This window comes from Zophobas morio, unplaced genomic scaffold (assembly GCF_036711695.1).
Source record: "Zophobas morio isolate AGI-343-1 ecotype UQ-CSIRO unplaced genomic scaffold, CSIRO_AGI_Zmor_V1 ptg000017l, whole genome shotgun sequence".
NCBI lineage: Eukaryota > Metazoa > Arthropoda > Insecta > Coleoptera > Tenebrionidae > Zophobas > Zophobas morio.
The window spans coordinates 6154759-6175336 of NW_026972122.1; the positions used below are offsets into that span (position 1 = coordinate 6154759).

The 20578-nt window shown below is 33.8% G+C and overlaps 6 protein-coding genes across 7 annotated transcripts; all 6 read right to left on the reverse strand.

The window, feature by feature from the left end:
- Positions 1-366: 366 nt before the first annotated feature.
- Positions 367-1601, reverse strand: LOC135130217 (brachyurin-like). Its single transcript, XM_064057572.1, has 7 exons — positions 1510-1601; positions 1431-1455; positions 1221-1377; positions 1004-1170; positions 862-951; positions 665-804; positions 367-603 (listed from the first exon to the last, which is right to left on the reverse strand). Exons 1-7 carry the CDS (start codon positions 1555-1557, stop codon positions 412-414), a joined length of 819 nt encoding a protein of 272 aa, XP_063913642.1. The 5' UTR covers positions 1558-1601; the 3' UTR covers positions 367-411.
- A 162-nt stretch (positions 1602-1763) lies between these two features.
- Positions 1764-3023, reverse strand: LOC135130447 (brachyurin-like). Of its 2 annotated transcripts, none has more exons than XM_064057832.1 (7): positions 2918-3023; positions 2831-2864; positions 2624-2780; positions 2403-2569; positions 2246-2335; positions 2044-2183; positions 1764-1988 (listed from the first exon to the last, which is right to left on the reverse strand). In XM_064057832.1, exons 1-7 carry the CDS (start codon positions 2969-2971, stop codon positions 1824-1826), a joined length of 807 nt encoding a protein of 268 aa, XP_063913902.1. In that variant the 5' UTR covers positions 2972-3023; the 3' UTR covers positions 1764-1823. The 2 variants fall into 2 exon arrangements, with proteins under 2 accessions (XP_063913902.1, XP_063913903.1); XM_064057833.1 differs by having other exon boundaries at positions 2403-2537; positions 2918-2973.
- A 5276-nt stretch (positions 3024-8299) lies between these two features.
- On the reverse strand, positions 8300-9484 carry LOC135130231 (brachyurin-like). Its single transcript, XM_064057584.1, has 6 exons — positions 9329-9484; positions 9118-9275; positions 8892-9058; positions 8740-8829; positions 8553-8692; positions 8300-8502 (listed from the first exon to the last, which is right to left on the reverse strand). The coding sequence occupies exons 1-6, from the start codon at positions 9383-9385 to the stop codon at positions 8341-8343; spliced, it is 774 nt and encodes a 257-aa protein (XP_063913654.1). The 5' UTR covers positions 9386-9484; the 3' UTR covers positions 8300-8340.
- Positions 9485-9604: 120 nt separating this feature from the next.
- Positions 9605-10845, reverse strand: LOC135130516 (brachyurin-like). Its single transcript, XM_064057913.1, has 7 exons — positions 10758-10845; positions 10684-10699; positions 10474-10630; positions 10264-10424; positions 10125-10214; positions 9938-10077; positions 9605-9887 (listed from the first exon to the last, which is right to left on the reverse strand). The coding sequence occupies exons 1-7, from the start codon at positions 10800-10802 to the stop codon at positions 9720-9722; spliced, it is 777 nt and encodes a 258-aa protein (XP_063913983.1). The 5' UTR covers positions 10803-10845; the 3' UTR covers positions 9605-9719.
- A 7097-nt stretch (positions 10846-17942) lies between these two features.
- Positions 17943-19112, reverse strand: LOC135130402 (brachyurin-like). The gene is made up of 6 exons (XM_064057780.1): positions 18958-19112; positions 18735-18913; positions 18517-18683; positions 18368-18457; positions 18183-18322; positions 17943-18128 (listed from the first exon to the last, which is right to left on the reverse strand). Exons 1-6 carry the CDS (start codon positions 19015-19017, stop codon positions 17964-17966), a joined length of 801 nt encoding a protein of 266 aa, XP_063913850.1. The 5' UTR covers positions 19018-19112; the 3' UTR covers positions 17943-17963.
- LOC135130403 (brachyurin-like) lies at positions 19064-20354 on the reverse strand. Its single transcript, XM_064057781.1, has 7 exons — positions 20256-20354; positions 20185-20200; positions 19974-20130; positions 19764-19924; positions 19624-19713; positions 19437-19576; positions 19064-19386 (listed from the first exon to the last, which is right to left on the reverse strand). The coding sequence occupies exons 1-7, from the start codon at positions 20298-20300 to the stop codon at positions 19219-19221; spliced, it is 777 nt and encodes a 258-aa protein (XP_063913851.1). The 5' UTR covers positions 20301-20354; the 3' UTR covers positions 19064-19218.
- Between the last annotated feature and the right edge of the window lie 224 nt (positions 20355-20578).

Sequence of the window (20578 nt, forward strand, 5' to 3'; positions counted from 1 at the left end):
AAATTTAGAAAAACTAGTTATCTAATTGTTACCTCTCTAGAATACATACACGAAACGGTGCCAAGAAGAAAAAATAAAACTTTTTTGTTATAATAGAACATGTTTTCGTTTTGGCAGTAGTTTTTAGTAACGTAGTATTTGAAAGGTCAATGGGTGAATTCAGATATTGTAAAATAAAATGAATTTAGACACCAATAAAATAAACACAGTCATTGTACCTTATCCCACAAATATCTTACAAACGCTGCTAGATTGCTGACTTAACGTCAATGACGTCTCATCAAATTTTCTTGTGGGAATACCAACCTTGTGGTATTTCGATTTAAAGTTCCAAGCACAACACAGAGCTCTTTTGAATAAAATTCCTTGTTTTTGTTTTTAATTTTTATTTCATTTGATATGACTATTCATTTAAAAATTTACAGCACTTGTGTTTGTGTATATATTTGTAACGTTTGCTATCCAATCGACGTATGGATATGTTCTAGTAAAGCCTGAAGGATCTGTGCTTTCACACCCATTTGAACTCATAAAGCTGGCAACACCAATAAGTACCGTAGTTCCTGTTCTTAATGTTGTTATCAGAGGACCTCCAGTGTCACCCTGGAATGTCAAGAAAGGTCGTTTTTAAGATATATTTATTCTTTAAAGTTCATAAACTCACATGACAAATTCCTTCATTGTAATTTCCCACAATACACACCATATTGTCTGTAATTTGACTACCATAGTATAGTCTACATTCTTCATTTGTTATAGAACCAATATATGCTACTTTCAGTTTGTTCGAAAGAGATGAGTCACCTATTTACATGTTGAACAATTATGTTATGATATCATATGTTTCATATAGGTACTTACTGTCACTAATTTGACCCCACCCGAATGCATAATATTGGATACCTAGTGCTATGTTCTCACTTGGTAGAAAATTAACGGACTTTATATAATCTAAAATACTGTATAAGTATTTTAATACATAGCTAAATGTAGTAATAGATACCCGTGTGGGTAATGGGTATCCGAAACTGTATAATCCCAATGTCATTTTCCAGAGTTTGTGGATTATACTCCGGGTGTAAATAATACGTAGACGTAGCTACAGTCACCCGATTTGGATCATCGTCGTTTAAGGTAGCAGACCCTAAACTTACAGTAAACAAAGTAGCCCTAAACTTAGACTTATAAGACAAAATGAAACAAAAAGATCTACTTTTTACCCATCGACGCACTGACCGGCTGTAATTACCCATTCTGACCCATATAGGGTTCCTCCACAGAAAAATCTGCTGAGGGATGTTTGAACATTAACAGCAACAACGAAGGGATATGCTCGTATATTAGCGTCAAATCCGCCTATAATGCGACTATTTAGACCTACGAAAATCAAAAGGTTATAATTTTATCTAACAAATAGTGACTTGATGTACCATTTTCACGGGGAAGAGTGATTCCCTAAAAAGTTGCAAAACGTTGAAAAATTCGATATTTGTATTGAATATTTCTTACCAAGGTATATGGGATAAGACACAGCAGTGTTATCAGTAAAATCTTCATTATCAATTTCTGTGGTGTAATTTTTTTCGAGTAGAGAAATTTTATGTACTTTTTATTCTTTTATATGTTATAATCTTACCTTCCAATAAAACGCTTTTCTTAATGACGGATTACAATTATCTTAAAGTACCTGTTTCTGTTTGATAGCGGGTTCACAATATAGTCGTAAAGGAATTAAATGGTACACGGTAGTAACATACAGTACATTATTGGGAAAATTTTATCTGATAAAAATTTATATACATAAATATATATTACGAAATAATTTATCCTCTGGTGACGTTTGTAATCCAACTAACATACGGAGTAATTCTAGTAAACCTAGATGGGTCGGTACTTTCACATCCATTTGAACTGATGAAACTTGCTATACCAGCAAGCCTTCGAGTTCCTAATCTCAAAACTTCGACTAAAGGACCACCAGTATCGCCCTTTGAAGATAATTTTAGACATTAACACAACCAATGATCGTCAAAAATTACTTACATAACAAATTCCATTATTATAACTCCCAACAATGCAGACCATTTCGTCGGTAATTTGAAATCCGTAAACCTGTCTGCATTCTTCATTAGTTATAGCAACTGCGTAAAGCACCTGAATACGTGCGGCAAGAGAAGGATCGCCTAACAAAAACAGTGTTAACTAATTCTGTAACCGTTGTGTTGTTTGTGTTGTGGTTACGTACTGTCACTGGTTTGACCCCACCCAAGGGTGAATAATTGATTACCAATCGTAAGATCTGTAGTTGCTAGGGTTTCAATCGCTTTTATGTAATCTAAAACGTAACATAATAATTAGTTACACAATGATGACTGTTTTATTGTCTTCTTTCCTTAACTTACTAGTGTGTGTTATAGGCATACGTAGTCTGATGATACCAATATCATTTTCCAAAGTTTGTGGATTGTAATCTGGGTGCAGAAAGTACGTTGATGTAGCTACTGTCACTCGACTGTCATCTTCATTTTCCAAAGTATCTGCACCAAAACTTATTGTAAATAACACAGCCCTAGGACAAAAATGTTACAACTATTACTTAGATAAAAGTGATTTGTAATCTTACCCGTCGACACATTGACCAGCTGTGATGACCCACTCAGACAAGTAAAGAGTTCCTCCACAAAAAAATCTGCTGTTTGACGTTTGAACGTTAACAGCCGCAATGAAAGGGAATACAGCAATATGGGCATCAATACCACCTATTATACGACCACTTTTCTCTATATAAAATGTTTTCTTGTATTCGGAGGGTGAAATTTGATTTACTTACCAGACGATTGGTCATGGTAAAGAGAAGCTTTTGTCTAAAACAAAACAAAAAGGAAATTTTAAATATTCAGAGTATATGATTTTATACCGGAACGTTTTGTACTATCAAGAGCGAAAAAAATATCAGCATGTGGCGTGTCATCGTTTGTTAATGACTTTACAATTTTTAAAATTCGAAATAATATATCGGTAAAAATATTGTAGTCATCTTAGCTTAGTTGTGGACGTCTTATCTTAAAATCAACAAAGTTCGTCATAAGGTTATAGAATTTAGAGGCTCAGTTGTTATCTGCTAATTTTTATTCGGCGGTATTAGCCATTAAAACAAAGAAATGTTTCTAAAATTTCTACTTTCTGTTATAACATAGTTGTTATTTTCTATGTCTAATTTGAGAAACTTGCCTTCTACCCTCTCAGATCTCAAGTCAAAAATTTTAAATGGCCAGGCTGGTCAAGGGACCCCTCAATTAAAACAATCTGGAGTTTATTATGTTCCATTTAATTAACTAAGAATGGCCTCTCAGCAATAATAACAAGCTTTAACTTCAAGTATTTGTTTATACATCGGAAGAGTTTGTCGCCTCAAAATAGAGAACTTAAATTGTTTATTAAGCCACAGTCGAACAGATGTTGTAAATATCGTTATTACACTTAATTCTTAGTAAATAAACACGTGACTATTCTCACCTTTTCGAGAAAATGAGGTGACTCGTTTTTAATTTGTTCAATAAAAAATTTTGTTATGAAGTTATAAATATATGTAGATAGATTTTGAATTTTCTGTAGCCGATATTTTTGCACCTGAGATAGACAAGGACTGTATCAGCATAATTTAAATGAGATAAAATCGAAGCATCTGAGAGCCGTTTTTTAGATTTAATATCCAGATAAAACCTATAAGGACTTATTTACTTAAAGAATAAACAGATTTTTTCGCATGTTCCACAAACTTCAGTTGGCTATCTCTATTTATAAGGTTAACACACGTTTCAGTTTCTTTAGGACTAAAAGTAAGATAAAGTTGTAGATCATCTGCATACATGTGTACACTGCAATGTTTAATAACTTTCACTATGTCGGCAGAATATAAAGAAAATAGAATAGGTCCAAGGACCAATCCTTGGGGAACCCGTAAGGCCATCATGTCTGATTTCTGAACATTACAGTCGGCTAACTAAATTAAGTACCTCTGGAACCAGTCCAAGGTGGTTCCATACACGCCACAATACTTAAGTTTGGTCACCAACAGAGATATATTGACGCTACCAAATGCTTTGGACATGTCAAGCAGAGTTAGCGAAGTGGGTTTGCTATTGGAGTAGCCATTAGAAATGTTATCAACCAAGGAAATGAGAAGCGTCCACAAGTTTTCTGTTTTATATTATAAATGTTCTATTCTTTCCGCTTGCCCACCCCTTGCGATAGTCCCCTTATCTTCCGCACTTCTTTCATCCAGTCAAGTCCTCTTCCATCCTCGTTTAGCACTTCTTCCTTACTTTCTTCCGATTCTCTCAATCTTTCACATCGTTCCAGCATATGCTCTATTGTTTCTCCCTCTCTCTAACATATCCTACACCTTCTGTCAGTTTCATCCATCCAAAAATTATTCTCTTTCTTTTCATTTCCACACCTAAATCTCGCCATCATTTTTTCTTCTTTATACTCTCTCTGTGTATGTACTTTGGTACTTCATGCTTTACTATTTTTCTATACTCTACATTATATCTAGACTCCGATATTCTCGATCTGCGTTCTTGCTTATATTTATCCTTATCTCTTACACTCAGTTCTTCTTTCATACTCCTTCCCATTTCTCTCATTCTCTCTATTTCTTCATATGCATATCCCTTTCCTTCACAATACTTGTCTCTTTCGTTCTAAACAAGTTTTTCACCTTCCTTTCTTATTTCTTAACAACATTCTCTCTCACTAAACTTCTCTTCAAATCCAACCGCCCTTTCACCCGCTTCCACTCTCATTTTCTCCCTTTTTGTTTCTTCTCTAACTATGTACCTCGGCGTATACATCTCCAATCCTAATGTCCGTTTCAGGTATTTTTCTTGCAATCTCGCTATTTCTTCATATTCCCTCCATTCCCAAATCTCAGCTTTCTACATAAATACACTTTTGATCATACTATCAAACATCATAATTCTTCTCTTATAATCATTTCTAAATTTTCTCTCTCCTATTCCCCACACTATTCCTATCACTTTGTTCGCTTTTCGGACCAGTTCTTGATTATGCGCTCTATCTGCGTTATTGCTCTTTAATGTATATCCTAAGTACTGGAATTATTTCACCTGTTCAATATTCTTCCCTCTCCATGCCCACTCTTCCTTCTCCTTTCTTACTTTCTTCCCAAACACCACCATTTTTGTTTTTTCCACATTCAATTCCAATTCCTTTTTTGTAATGTTTTTGGATATTGAAAGAGCGTTTGATAAAACGACCTTCAAAAGCCCTACGAGAGCACGACGTAGACCCCACCCTAAGTAGGTGGGTGGCCGGTATGCTGAGGAATAGGAAAGTACTGATTAATGTAGGTGGCACTGAGATCGAGGCTGTTGTAGGCAGGGGATGTCCTCAGGGAGGAGTTCTCTCACCTGGGAGTTGTATTGGACTGGCGACTGAATTGGAAGAAGCATGTGATGATAAAGTGGAAAAAACACGCTCGGCTCTTTGGCAATGTCGTAGGGTGGTGGGAAGGTCGTGGGGTTTAAATCCCAAGATCGCTCTCTGAATCTACACGGCAATAGTCAGACCGATGCTGTGCTATGGAGCTTTAGTTTGGTGGCCCAGAGCCAGACAAAAAACAACAGCCCTGCAACTTGAACACGTTCAGAGAATGGCGTGTCTCAGGAGCAATGAGGACCACTCCCACAGCGGCTCTGGAGACTCTTCTTTGCTTAGCACTTCTTAACCTTTACATAGAGGAAGCGGCAATGAGGACGTCTCTAAGACTTCACTCTCTGGGAGTATGGAACAAGCAAGGCCGCACAACGAAGCACACTCGAATCTTAACGGAAGCGTTCAACAGAATACCCTTGTTAAGAATGGGTTGTGACCGAATGGGCACAAAACTAATATATGAGAAGACATATAGAATATCAATGAATGATAATTTAGAAGGAAGAGCCGACATCGATATCTATGTTGATGGTGCCAAAACAGATAGTGGTTCAGGAGCCGGCATCTACTCCGAACAACTGAACGCACAAATCAGTGTACCTCTCGGCACCCACACGTCTGTCTTACAAACAGAACTGATGGGAATAATGCTGGGAGCTAAAATCGTTGCTGAACGTGAAATCGGCAACAAATCAATACGCATACTTACTGACAGCAAGTCTGCACTACTAGCCCTGGACAGCTGTATGGTTCGATCCGGGCTGGTTTGGGAGTGCAGACAAACGCTAAAGTATGTAACGCAGAGGAATAGAGTGGAACTTTGTTGGATCAAAGGATACAGTGGCAACGAAGGAATCGAGAGGGCAAATGAGATGGCGAAGCGAGCCGCGCGCATGCCCTTCTGGGGACCCGAACCGGCAATCACGCCTTCGGTCGCCCTCTCGAACGAACTCGTAAAGCAATATACCCATAGACGCCATGAGCAGATATGGGCGACGTTGAGCAGCTGTCGGCATGGTAGAGCTTGTATGGCGACACCAGACCGTAAGTTGACGAAATTTTATCTCTCACTTTCAAGAGACAAACTACGTAAACTGGTAGGATTCCTTACGGGACATTACCAGTTTAACAAACATCTACATACGATAGGGGTGGTAACACACCCAATCTGTCGTGGATGCAAAGAAGAAGAGGAAACAGCTGAGCACATTCTTCGTGAGTGTCCAGCCCTAACCTCCTACAGGGAATCCATACTAGGGGACATCTGGCCTAGTATGGCAAATATCAGGGAGTTTCCACCCTCTGCATTACACAAGTACATTCAAGCAGGTGGGTGGCTTAACTAGTAGAGGAGAGGGAAAACACCCTGATATGGACTTGGGGAAGATACAATGGGCCCAAAGACGAGGCCTAAGTGCCGGCTGGCTACGGTCAGCCAGCATAAATTAAGAATCCAGAATCCAGAACATACCCCTTGCTTCCATCTCCTTTCGTAACCTCTCATCTAGTATCATTGCGTATATCTTGTACGCCGTATTGAGCAAGATGATCCCTCGGTAGTTCTTCACATCACTTTTTGCCCCTTTTTAAATAATGGGATTACTATACCTTCTCTCCATTGCCGAGGAAACCCTTTTACCTTCCAAGCTCCATCTACCGCTTCCCATATCCTTTCTTTCACTCCTTCTGTCCCGAACATTCACGCTTCGTTCTGGATTCCATCCCCTCCTCCTCTTTTCAGTCTTTCAATCTGTCTTCCTATTTCATCTTTTGTTATTTCCGAAACTCTCCACATTTCTTCAGTCGTTGTGATTCCTTTATTTATTTTGCAGCATTTTTCCTCACAACCTTCATTCATGTATTTTGATTTTCCTGCTGACTTCTCCGTTCCTTGTTTATAGTTATATCTCCATACTTCTTCTTCTGTTTTCAGGGACTTTATTGTCGTCCCTTCTTCTTTTCGTTTTTCTCTTTTTCTTTCTTCACATTTTCTACTACAATTCTCTCTTGCTTTTAGGTACTCTTCTTTCCTTCCCTTGTTATTCTTCCATTTTCTTAATTTTTTCCTTGCTTTTCTCTTCAACTTACTACATTCTCCGTTCCATCCATTATTCCTCCCTTGCCATATGTATATCTTTCTTTTTACCGTAGCTTCTAAAATTAGGTTGCTCAGTTCTGATATCATAGCTTCTATATCTTCTTTCACTTCGAATTTCTATTTTTCTAGTCTACTTCTGTATCTTTGAATTTCCTCTTCATCCCATATTCTTTCCTCTATTTCTTTTCTTTCGTTTCTTCTCTCTTGTTTTTCGTACTCTTGCTCTTTTCCTTTGATTTTTATTTCTAGTGGCATGTGGTCTGATTCTACCCTTTCCCCCACTTTGAAACTCTCTATTTCTTCCCACGCCTCTTCGTTGACAATCCCATAGTCTATAATTGATTCTCCCCTAGCCCCTACGTACGTCCTCCTTCCTTGTTTCCATTCAAAATTTCTCATCCCATTTCTTCTATTATCTGCCACAATATTTTCCCTTCTTTTTTATTTGCTTTATCTTTTGATCCTCTTTTCTCTCCCGTTTCTTTATCTATCCCCTCCTATAAGTATTTTTCCAAATCCAAGACACAACATCTTTCGATGTAAGTTTTGATACATTTTGATGCAAATGAAGCGAGATAAAAACATTATTTTTGATAACTATGACACAAACTTCCGGATAACTTTTTAAATATTCAAAATTACTATATTGCTATGTCCAGTGTGTTCACAGATGTTGTAACTTTGTAAAGTGAATTCAAGAGAATGCCTCTTAGGAAGTAATAATGGAGTAAAACAGCAAAATTACTTTCTTCAAACTTTTATTTTACATAAGGATACCATTTTTATCTAGTAACTTCAGTAATCCAGTTAACATATCCATAAATCCTGGTATATCCTGACGGATCAGTTGATTCGCAGCCATTACTGCTTACAAAACTGGCAATTCCAACATGAATCGCAGTATATCTACTGTAAGCATCCAACAAGGGACTTCCGACATCGCCCTGAAAATTATTTTCAAATACTTGTTTCGCAACATTACTATTTAACTTACATGACAAGCACCTTCATTATAGTTACCAACAACGCAAACCATTTTATCAGTGATTTGATTTCCATATACAATCTTACATTCATCGTTTGTTATAGAAGCTACTCTTACAACTTGTAGATCTTCAGACAGTGAAGAATTTGCTGAAAAAAAACTGTTATTGCACGTATTAATAATGTGCCATACCTACAATCAGAAGTTTGTCCCCATCCAATACTTCGAAGATCGGGTTTGGCTGGTAGTTCATGCAATGCCAGAGGAAGAAGTCGTCTAATATAATCTTAAAAAATAGAAACGAAGAAAACATTTTCAGTGATGTAAAAATACTAATTAGCTAAGTACCTGTAAACTCTATCGGCATTCGTAACTTAATAAGTCCTATATCATTCTCCAGAGTAAGCGGATTATATTCTGGATGCAGAACATATTCAGACGTGGCCACAGTTAGCCGATTTGGATCTTCTTCTGTTAGTTTGGTGGAACCTAACTGAATAGTAAATAGTATTGCCCTGTAAAATAAAAATTATTTTAACAAAATGGTACATATTATTATTATTATTTATATTACCCGTCGACACATTGTCCTGCTGTTATTATCCATTCCTGTGAATATAGTGCACCTCCGCAGAAATATCGACCGGTATTGGTTTGAACAGTAATGGCAGCAGTAAAGGGGTACTGACTGATATGAGCAGTTTCTCCCCCAATAATGCGAGAATTAGAGTGCTAAAAAACACACTTTTAAGACGTATTTCCACTTAAGGTACCTTGTAACTTACTGCTTCTTCTGATCTTGAAATTCCTAACAAAAATATAAACAAGAAAATTAACTTCATGGTTTAATAATTTGTCAAAACGTGGAGCTTCTGAAAAAGTAATAGTCGCAATTTTTTTATAACATATGTTTGTTTAATTGTGGGTATTGTAAAATAATAAAGTTGTTCCAAAAATTATTAACAGACTAACGATAAATATTTTAATGCCTATTCTGTAAAAATATTAATCTTTAATGCGTCTGACGAGAAGGTGATAGCTTAATTCAGTGATAATTTCGTTGGTTTATTACTGTTTACAATTTATTAATGCTAATTAAAAAGTAAACAAAGGAGGACTGCAATTCGAACTTTCATAAAAATACTTTTTGACCGAATATACATTAAAAATTAAATATTACTCCGAAGAAGTAATATTCTGTATCCATGCAACATAGGGGTAGGTTCTTGTGTACCCTGAAGGATCAGTACTTTCGCAACCATTTCCACTCACAAAACTGGACACCCCAACATGAACCGAGAAGTACCGCGAATAAATATCAACTAGTGGACCACCCGTGTCACCCTAAGTACCACCAATAAATTATTTGAACCACTTGTGATTTATATTCTTACATGACAAGCTCCCTCGTTGTAATTACCTTCCACGCAAACCATAGTGTCTACAATCTGGTTTCCATACACAGTCTGGCATTCATTGTTATTTAGAGAAACAACGAAAACGGCAGTCATTTCGTCAGGAAGTTGAGAACTAGCTAATCAAAATTCTGTACCTAAGATTTAATATTGTAAAATTATTTACCATCGCTAGTTTGCCCCCATCCAATTGTTGATACTCTGCGGGAAGACGGCAAGGGTTCTAGTGCCAAATAAGGTATCGGCTTAATAGAATCTAGAAACAATTTCAAATATTGTCCTATTCTCATAATCATTTTTACTACCTGTGTACTCTATAGGCATTCTAAACTGGATCAACGCAATGTCATTTTCCAGAGTGGCGGGATTATAATTTGGATGCAAGAAGTACTTAGATGTGGAAAGTGTTAGACGGTTTGGATCCGATCGACTTATGGAGCCCAAATGTATTGTGAATAAGACAGCTCTGAAAATATATTTAAACCTTATTGTTTGAATACAATTTTGGTACTAACCCGTCGACGCATTGACCAGCAGTTATAACAAACTGTTGCGTGTGAAGAGTACCACCGCAGAAGAATTTGCTGGTAGGAGTTTGAACATCAATTGCTGCGGCAAATGGATATTGATTAATTGTGGTCGGGAAACCACCAATGATGCGGGATTTGTTACCTAAAATAAAACACCAGTGTGGTAATTTCGGCTATGGAGTATTTTAGCATTACCATGAATGACTGGTGCCTAGAATGTATGATGATAATTAGTGATAATAAAATTTGTTGTTGTGTCTTTCATTTACCTTCAAGGTGAATACAACAAACAAAGTTAGAAGGATAATTTTCATCGCGATATCAATTTTTTATAAACGTGTGAAAACTTAAAGTGTTAATATTAACTATCTAATATTTTGACATATATACGAAAGCTAATTTTTTAATTTTATCGTTTTATCTCATGGAAGTAAACTTAGTAATCCAGTTTTCAAAAAGTCATGGAGTAATTCTCGCTTTTACATTTATTGCCAATTATTTCCTGCTTAAAACTACCTTCATTAAGATAATTAAAATTTAAAAATTTTGCTCAATCATACACTGTTTTCTTGCGTCACCGTAGTATTTATATAAAAATATTATTGTTGTTTATTACCAATTTTAACAAATAGATAACATCCTTGAACAGTAGCAATAAATTGGATTAAGTGGTTTTAAGTAAGACATTGAGCAAATTTTTCAAAATATTGACGCAAAAGTTGCAACATACAAATACTAAGTAATATGCAAATATTCAATAGAATTTTGGAAAATCACCCTTCAAATAAGCTTAACGTGTTAAACGATCAAACAATTCAATCAGATCCAATAATGATCAGAAGAGGAATCTCTCAATATGATTCCCTCTGCCCGCTATAGTTCTGTTTGGCATTAAATGCTTTTTTCATTGGAATCACCTTAAAAGGCGTGATTTGGGACAGTTTTCATCCCATTTGAAATCTCCTGTAAAAACGAGAGAAATTGACTTAAGACGATCATTTTTTTTCTTAACAATCCTTATTAGACATATTTTGTCCCTCTTATATTAAAATTTGATTTTCAGTTCTGTTTTCTGTGTAAAAAAAAATAGAAACATGCAAAAATGACGACATTTACATTGCTGTTACAACACACACTTTGTAGTGCGAAAAAAATTAAAAAAAGAGGTGTTTACAACGAACCTTTCTCAACAGATTGCATCAATACGTTTTTTAATAAGAGGCTTCAAATTTTACTCGTTTTGTATAACTCTCCAAGTTTGGATTCTTTCGTCATTTTGTCAAAATAGAAAATACTGGTGGAATTAAAAAAAAAATAGCACAATACATTCAAAATTATTCGAAAGCTACCGGTGTTTTATTTTTGATACTCTATGTAAATTGTTGAGTTATAAAAATTGGTCTACAGTTATTTAGACAGTACTTTCCTCGCTCTTGAAGTCCGGTATAACATATTCAGTTTTGTCAGATTTAGAGATTTTTTTGCTGATAATGCAGTGAAAAGATCCAACTATGTTTTCTCCACGTTTCTCGATTTTACATCACAATTTTTGGTTTCTTTATTTCCTTTATTTTTTTTTTTTGTTTCTTTCGATTTACAATTTTTTATTTATTATTCATTTTTTGATTTTTCAATTCCATGATTTTCCACGTTTAAAATTTTTCAATTTGCAGTTTTTGGATTTCCAGTCTTCCAATTTTTCAATTTCTTTAATTCTCAATATTTTGATTTTACAATACATATTTCTTTTTTTTTCACTTTTTCGAATTGTAAGTTTTTCAACTTTTAATCTTTCGATTTTTCAAATTTTCGTTTCTTCAGATTTTCATGTTTGATTTTCACTCTTGACATTTTTCAAGTTTTCATTATATACTTTTTGGTTTTTTAATTTTTGATGTTTCAATTTTACAGTTTGACTTCTAAATTTTTTCAATTTTCGAGTTGCAATTTTTTAATTTTTCAATTTTTCGATATTATAGTTTCTCATGATTCGACTTTTCAACATTCTCAGTTTTTAATTTTTGTCATTTTCAATTTTTCGTTTCCTCAATTTTTCAAGTTCTCGATTTTAATTTTTCATTTTCCAGATTTTTTTAATTTTCATTTTCTCGACTTTATGTCACAAATTTTCATTTTTTCAATTCCTCTATTTCTTGCTGTTTCCTTCGATTTTTCAATTGTTCGTTTCTTCAATTTTTCGAATTTTCAGTTTCTCCATTTATCGTTTCCACAATTTTTCATGTTTCCGATTTTTATTTTTCAATGTAGCGAATTGTTAATTTTTATTTTCTCGATTTATATCACAATTGTCCGCTTTTTCATTTCTTTATTTTCTGTTTTTTTTTTGATTTTAAAATTTTTCATTTGTTCAATTTTTCAAATTTTCGGGCTTTGAATTTTCAGTTCGTCCATTTTTCAATTTTAAAATTTTTTTCTTTGCAGTTTTTGGATTTCCAGTCTTCCGATTTTACAATTTCGTTCATTTTCAATATTTCTATTTCATAATACATATTTCGTTTTTTTGATTTTTCACTTTTTCGATTCTTAAGATTTTTCAAATTTTCATTTTGTAATTTTTCGTTTTTTAATTTTGATTTTTCAATTTTACAATTTCTCGACTTCCAAAATTTTCAATTTTTCGGTTTGCATCAGTTTTTCAATTTGGCAATTTTTCAATATTACAGTTGTTGATTTTTCGATTTTTTAGTTTCTCACTTTTTAATTTTTCATTTTCCAGATTTTTTAATTTTCACTTTTTCGATTTTATATCACAATTTTTAGTTTTTCATTTCTTTTATTTTTTGTTGTTTCTTTCGATTTTACAATTTTTTGTTTATTCAATAATTCAGGTTTTTTCAATTTTTCTTCGAATTTTCACGTTTGATTTTCACTTTTTACGTATTTCAAGTTTTTTTTATAGTTTTTCGTTTTTTTATTTATCATTTTTGAATTTTACAATTTGCCGACTTATAAATTTTCCAATTTTTCAATATTACAATTTCTCATTTTTCCATTTTTCACATTCTCGATTTTTAATTTTTCCCTTTTTCAATTTTTCGTCCCCTCAATTTTTCAACTCCCCGATTTTTATTTTGCATTTTCCTGATATTTTATTTTTCATTTTCTCGATTTTATATCACATTTTTTTGTTTTTTCATTTCCTTAATTTTTGTTGTTTCTTTCGATTTTCCAATTTTTCGTTTATTCAATTTTTCAAATTTTCAGGCCAATCGATTCCAATTCGTCGATTTTCCAATTTTAAAATGTTTTAGTTTACAGTCTTTGGGTATCCACCCCTTTTTTTATGGATTTTCAATTTTTCGTTAAACTTCATATTTTTCAAATTTTCGCCAGTTTTATACTTCAATTTCTCTTTTTTTTTCAACTTTTCGATGTTTCGATTTTTGGATTTCTCGGTTTTTCGATTTTCCAATTTATCGATGTTTCGATTTTTCAATTATCCGATTTTTCATTTTTTTTTAAATTCTGGAGTTCGGTTTGTCGATTTTTAAGTTTTAGATTTTCGAATTTTTTTTTTTTTTGATTCTTTGATATTTGGGTTTCTCCATTATTCAATTTTTCAATGTTTATTAAATTTTAGATTTTTCTATTTCTGGATTTTTTGATTTTCCAGTTCTTCATTATTTCTCTTTTCCAATTTTTCAAATTTTAACGTTGCTAAATTTTCAGTTTTCCGATTTTTCAATTAATATATTTTTTTTTATTGTCCCGTTCCTTGAATTCGCAGTTTTGATTTTTCAGTTCTTCAATTCTTCGATTTTTGGATTTTTCGGTTGACTAATTTCTTAATTTCTCAATTTTGGATATTTGTTTCAGTTTTGGGATTTTTCAATATATCTATTTCTCGACTTTTCGATTTTTTATTTTCTGGATTTTCAGTTTTTCATTTTTTAAACTTTAGGTTTTTCAATTTTCGACTGTTTCATATATATTTCGATTTCTGAATTTTTCGAGTTTTCAGTTCTTATATATTTTAATTTTTCTTTTTTCCGAATTTTGTATTTTTCGATTTTTCAATTTATTGAGAACTCGATTTATCGAGATTCGGATGTTTCGATGTTTTGATTGTCTCAGTTTTTGAATTTTCCTATTTTTTAAATTTTCAAGTTTTAACGTTTTTGAATTTTCAGTTTTCCGATTTCTCAATTCATCGTTTTTTTTATTTTCCCATTTTCGACTTGCCAAGGTTTCGATTTTTGAGTTTTTCAGTTCCTCAATTTATCGATTTTTCAGGTTCCAGATTTTTGAATTTTTCGATTCTTTAGATTTGCAATTTTTCGGCTTTTCGGTTTCCCAATTTTTCAATTTTTTAATTTTCCAATTTTTGGATATTTAAAAAAAGATAAACTCAATTTTGTGAGTTTTCTCAGTTTTTCGAGTCTTCAATTTTTCAATTTTGGGATTTTTTAGTATTTCGACTTTTGGATTTTTCACGTTCTGGATTTTTCGTTTTCTCGACTTTTTACTTTTTGGATTTTACAATTTTTCGTTTTTTGAATCCCTCAATTTTTTCCTGTATTTTTCTTCAAATCTTTACATTCCTGTAAAACCAGTTATTTCTTGTTTCTCTTCTATAATCGCGATGTGTTTCTATTGCATCATTCATGCTTAGACTCAGTTCTTCCACTATCTCATTTATGTCTCCTGTTGCCACACCATCCTTTGTCTTTAGTCTTTTCCGTTAGTTTATTACTCCTCCTTCATTCTAAAGCTGTTTCACACACACCTTTTTCCCTTTTTTTTCTATTATCTATTTTTCTTTAACTATTGAATTCTTGACATTTTAAATATTCGTTTTATTAATTTTTTAGTAATCATTTCTCACCCCTGTTATAATTCCTCCTTTTGCTTTTTCTTTTTTTAGTGAAGAACCATTCACACCCTCTCTATTTCGTCACATTTCCATACTTTCACACCCACTATCAATTTATAGTACTTCCATTTTAACTTGTTTTGGCAATTATCCCTATTGTTTGTATTTCTCTTTCTTTTTTCGTGAGGTTACTATATATATATTATATCGTTTTTGTCTGTACCTTCTTCAATAGTTTCTGTTTTCCTTCCATTCTTACTTAAGCGTAAGCTAAGGAAGTATTGTAATCGAGTTCATCAGAAAACTGACTAATTTCATATTTTGTCGATGGATCATCACTCCTAGAGTACGAAAAAATACGCCTTTTGTTCCTGTTTGTCTGTCTGTCTGTCTGTTTGTCCGCCGTCTATGTTGATTTTTGTTAGACAGATAATCTCCGAAACTACCGAACTGATTGTTATGGAGTTGTATATGTATATTAACGAATATCATGTAGATGGTCAAACGCTAACCAAACTATGTCCGATTATAGCCAGCAACAACATGAAGGCGTCACCTCGAAATTGTACATAGTAAATAACATATTGCTACACGTGTAGTTTATGAATCCGTGTTGAGTTTTTACTCAAGACAACAAAATTTTTGGAAAAAAAATCAAAATTGTATAACAACATTTTGCAATTTAATTTTGGTAAAATTGGTCTAAAGAGTCTAGACAGTACTTCCCCCCCTATCAGAAACGTGTATAATATGTTCCCTAGACAAAAATTGTCAGGCGTGAATAGATAAAATGAACATCCTGTATAATACTTGCACTTTAAGATAAATAGCCATAAGACTGATATCAACCCGTAAAACCTGTGAAACACAAACTAAACTGAAATATGGTTTCTACGAATTGCAATAACTTGTGACAATACCAACGGTTCAGATATTTATTGCTATGACTTCCGTTTATTGAATAGAACACTACATTTTATTTAGTTTTTGGATGCTGTAATTCACATCTGGTTAATTATAACTTGTCTAAATCTAGGGGAGCATCCCCCAGCCTCCCCCTAACTATGGCCTTATGAAATATCGAGCAAATTTGGCTTCACAACTGCATCGTATCGTCATCGTCTCCAGTTTCCGGTCACTGTTTTGTCTAAATGCTTATATAAACTATTTTGCCCGAACGTGTGACTGCTTCATTTTTTTTGTCACCCTGTATAAGCAAATCAAAAAAAATTGAATGAAATTGTAGGTAAGCGAAAAAAAATGTTGCTTCTCCGGTGGAAATCGAACCACACGTTTACCGCTTGCCGGGCAAGTGCCCTTACCACTAGACTACGGAGGAGCTTATCTGTCCTCGCTTACTTCTAGGTATTATTGTGCCGCCACAAAATGATAAGTTATAAGTATAGTCTGATCATCAGTACGCGGAAATTTATCTTACGGATGCAATTCCCCAGTTGAAGCAAGGTGCGTTTTACGGCGAGTAGCGGGGACCCTTTGATCTGGTCCAGAAGGTCGTAGCCAGTGCATCTCTAGAAGTGTTTACAGCTAGTAAAAAAACTACTTCTATATTACTATACTACTTCAAATAATAATACTCGGTGCCCTTATTAATTTTTCAACCACAGGGCACAGATTTATGATCTTGAAATGTTATATTATGTTGATATAGTCCAAAAGAAAAATATAATTGTAATCAAAGTATCGACGCGGCAGCACTGGATCCGTCGATTATTCCGCCCGTTGCTGATCATATTTTGCACATTTTCGAAAGAATTTATTCGGCAAAATTTTAAGATGACGTAATCAATTTTTTGGGGTGATAAACATTTTGATTAAAAAGTTACTATAATAACTGCACAACGTCAAGATTTCAAAGTACATATTCAATTTTGCAATTCTTGATTTCATCAATAAAATAAATTGACTCAGTCATTAATTTTTTTCAGACACTCCGTATAAGCAAATCTAATAAAAAATCTAAATAAAAATGTTTAATGCAGTGATAAGTCACAAGCATAGACTCATCATACTTTACACATTTATGATAGGATTTTTTGAGCAAAATTTTGAGGTGGCGTCATCAGTTTTTTATGGGGGATGAGCATATACATTTTGATAAAAAATTTACCATTCTTATAATTACCTTAAAACATCTCCAAAATTTCAAACCATTCGGTTTTATAATTTCTGATTAAATCAATAAAATACATTCACGCAATCATTGATTTTTTTGAGTCACCCTGCATATGCAAATAAAAAAAATATGAATGAAATGATAAATCACAAGTACAGACTCATCATATTTTGTACACTTTAGATTGGATTTATTCAGCAAGATTTTGGGGTGACGTCATCAATTATTTAGGGGGGATGAGCAAATACATTTTGATCAAAAAGTAAACTCCGAACATTATAAATGAAATTGGCTCTGCAAAATTTTGATATGACTTTGTCGAATTTTTAGAAAAACTAAATAGATCATCTGTGATAAACAAATTGTTATGGTCACAACAACCTTAAAGTGTGTACGAAATTTCACACCAATTGAGGTTATAATTTCTAAGAGAAACTGTGAAACTTTGAGTTTTTATTACAAATCGCAGAAAAATAAGACAAAGAGTTCCAGGTTAAACAAATTTATTTAAACAGACGTTATATTTTTAATCCAGTTTACATATGGGTAAGTTCTTGTATATCCAGAAGGATCCGTGCTTTCACAACCATTTCCACTTACAAAGCTAGCTAAACCAACATGAACTAATTCGTATTTACCGTAAACGTCAACCAAGGGACTACCAGTATCACCCTAAAAAAAAAGAGTTATAAAATTGAAAAGTATACTCAACAAAACATTTTTTACATAACAGCTGCCTTCGTTATAATTTCCTTCAATGCAAACCATGTTGTCTGTTAGCTGATTTCCGTATGTAATTCTACATTCCTGATTAGAAAGTGTTGAGACATAAACGTACTGTAACTGGCTAGCAAGCGAAGGGTTGCCTAAAAAGTATACTTAAAAAAAATTAAGACGAATTAGAAACGTACTGTCACTAGTTTGGCCCCATCCTATAATTCTCAGGTACGACTGATCTGGTAAATCAGAAAACGCTAACGCCGCAATCGGTTTAATAAAATCTTAAAAACATTACTCAGTACTACCTACAAATTTATAACTTTAAATTTATAACACCTACCTGTGAGTTCAATTGCCATTCGTAGTTTAATAAGACCAATATCATTGTCAAGAGTCTGCGCGTTGTACTCCGGATGCACGTAGTACTGAGAACTTGCCAAAGTTAAACGTGCTGAATCTTCCTTCTCCAGACTAATGGAACCCAAATGGATTGTGAACAGAATCGCCCTTATAAGATAACTCAGTGTGAATAAATTCTAAGCAGAAATGAAAATGTACCCATCAACACACTGTCCTGCAGTAATTATCCACTGTCGTCCGTAAAGGGTACCACCACAGAAAAATTTGCTGGTTGGTGTTTGAACTTCAATCGCCGCTGCAAAGGGAAACTGTTCGGTAAAAGCTGGGTGCCCTCCGATTATTCTAGTTTCAAAGTCGACACTTTTCGCAGCGAGTAGCTAAAAATATTATTGTAACTTTGTGAGAATAGATGATACTTTACCTCATATGAGTTACGAGCCAATGCGAAATAAGTAATTAAAAGTGTGATTATTTTCTTCATGTTGCTACGTTGCAGCTTTAGTGTAGACTGGACAAACGATAAGAGAGACGGTATATATAAATTTTATTTAACAAAAATTTATTGGTTAAATTATTATTTTTATAGATCTTAATCAGTACTACAGATGGTTCTGTTTTAAAATGAAGGGTATATATTTTTTGATACACCTACAGAAACTACAGATTTACAAAATCGTGACGTCTACACTGAAGAAGTAATATTCTGTATCCATGCAACATAGGGGTAGGTTCTTGTGTACCCTGAAGGATCAGTACTCTCGCAACCATTTCCACTTACAAAACTCGACACCCCAACATGGACCGAGTAGTACCGTGAATAAGTATCAACAAGTGGACCTCCCGTGTCGCCCTAAATACCACCAATAAATTATTTGAACCACTTGTTATTTATATTCTTACATGACAAGCTCCCTCGTTGTAATTACCTTCCACACAAACCATATTGTCTACAATCTGGCTTCCATACACTTCCTGGCATTCATTGTTATTTAGAGGAATAACAAAAACGGCATTCAATACATCAGGAAGTTGAGAACTAGCTAATCAAAATTCTGTACCTACGATTTAATAATATAGACTTAATTACCATCGCTGGTTTGCCCCCATCCAATGGTTGTTACTCTGTGGAAAGATGGTAAGGGTTCTAGTGCCAAATAATTTATCGACTGAATGGAATCTGGAAACAAGTTTCAAACATTCTCCTAACCTTAAAACTATTTTCGTTACCTGTGTAGTCTATAGGCATTCTAAACTGGATCAACCCAATGTCATTTTCCAGAGTGTTGGGATTATAATCTGGATGCAAGAAGTACTCAGACGTGGAAAGTGTTAGGCGGTTTGGATCCGATCGACTGACTGATCCTAGATGTATTGTGAATGAGATAGCTCTGAAAATATATTTAAACCCTATTGTCTAAATACAATTTTGGTACCAACCCGTCGACGCATTGACCTGCAGTTATAACAAATTGTCGTGTGTAAAGGGTACCACCGCAGAAGAATTTGCTGGTAGGAGTTTGAACATCAATTGCTGCGGCAAATGGGTACTGATGAATTGTGGTCGGAGAACCACCAATAATGCGAGATTTGCTACCTAAAATAAGACTCCATTGTGGTAATTTCGGTTATCGCATTATTTTAATTTTACCATGAATGACTGGTGCCTAGAATGTGGGATAATTAGTGATAATGAAATGTATTGTTATATCTTTCATTTACCTTCAAGGTGAATACAACAAACCACGTTAGAAGGATAATCTTCATTGCGATATTAATTTTTTACAAACTAGTGAAAACTGAAAGTGTCAATATTAACTATCTAATATTTTGACATATATATGTAGGCTAATTTTTTAATTTTATCATCTTATCGCATGGAAATAAACTTAGCAATAAAAATTTTTAAAAAGTCATGGTAGTAATTCTCTCTGCATTTTCATTTATTGCCAGTTGTTTCCTACTTAAAACTACGTTCATTGAGATAATTAAAATGTATCAAAAATTTTGCTCAATCATACATTGTTTTCTTGCGTCAACGTAGT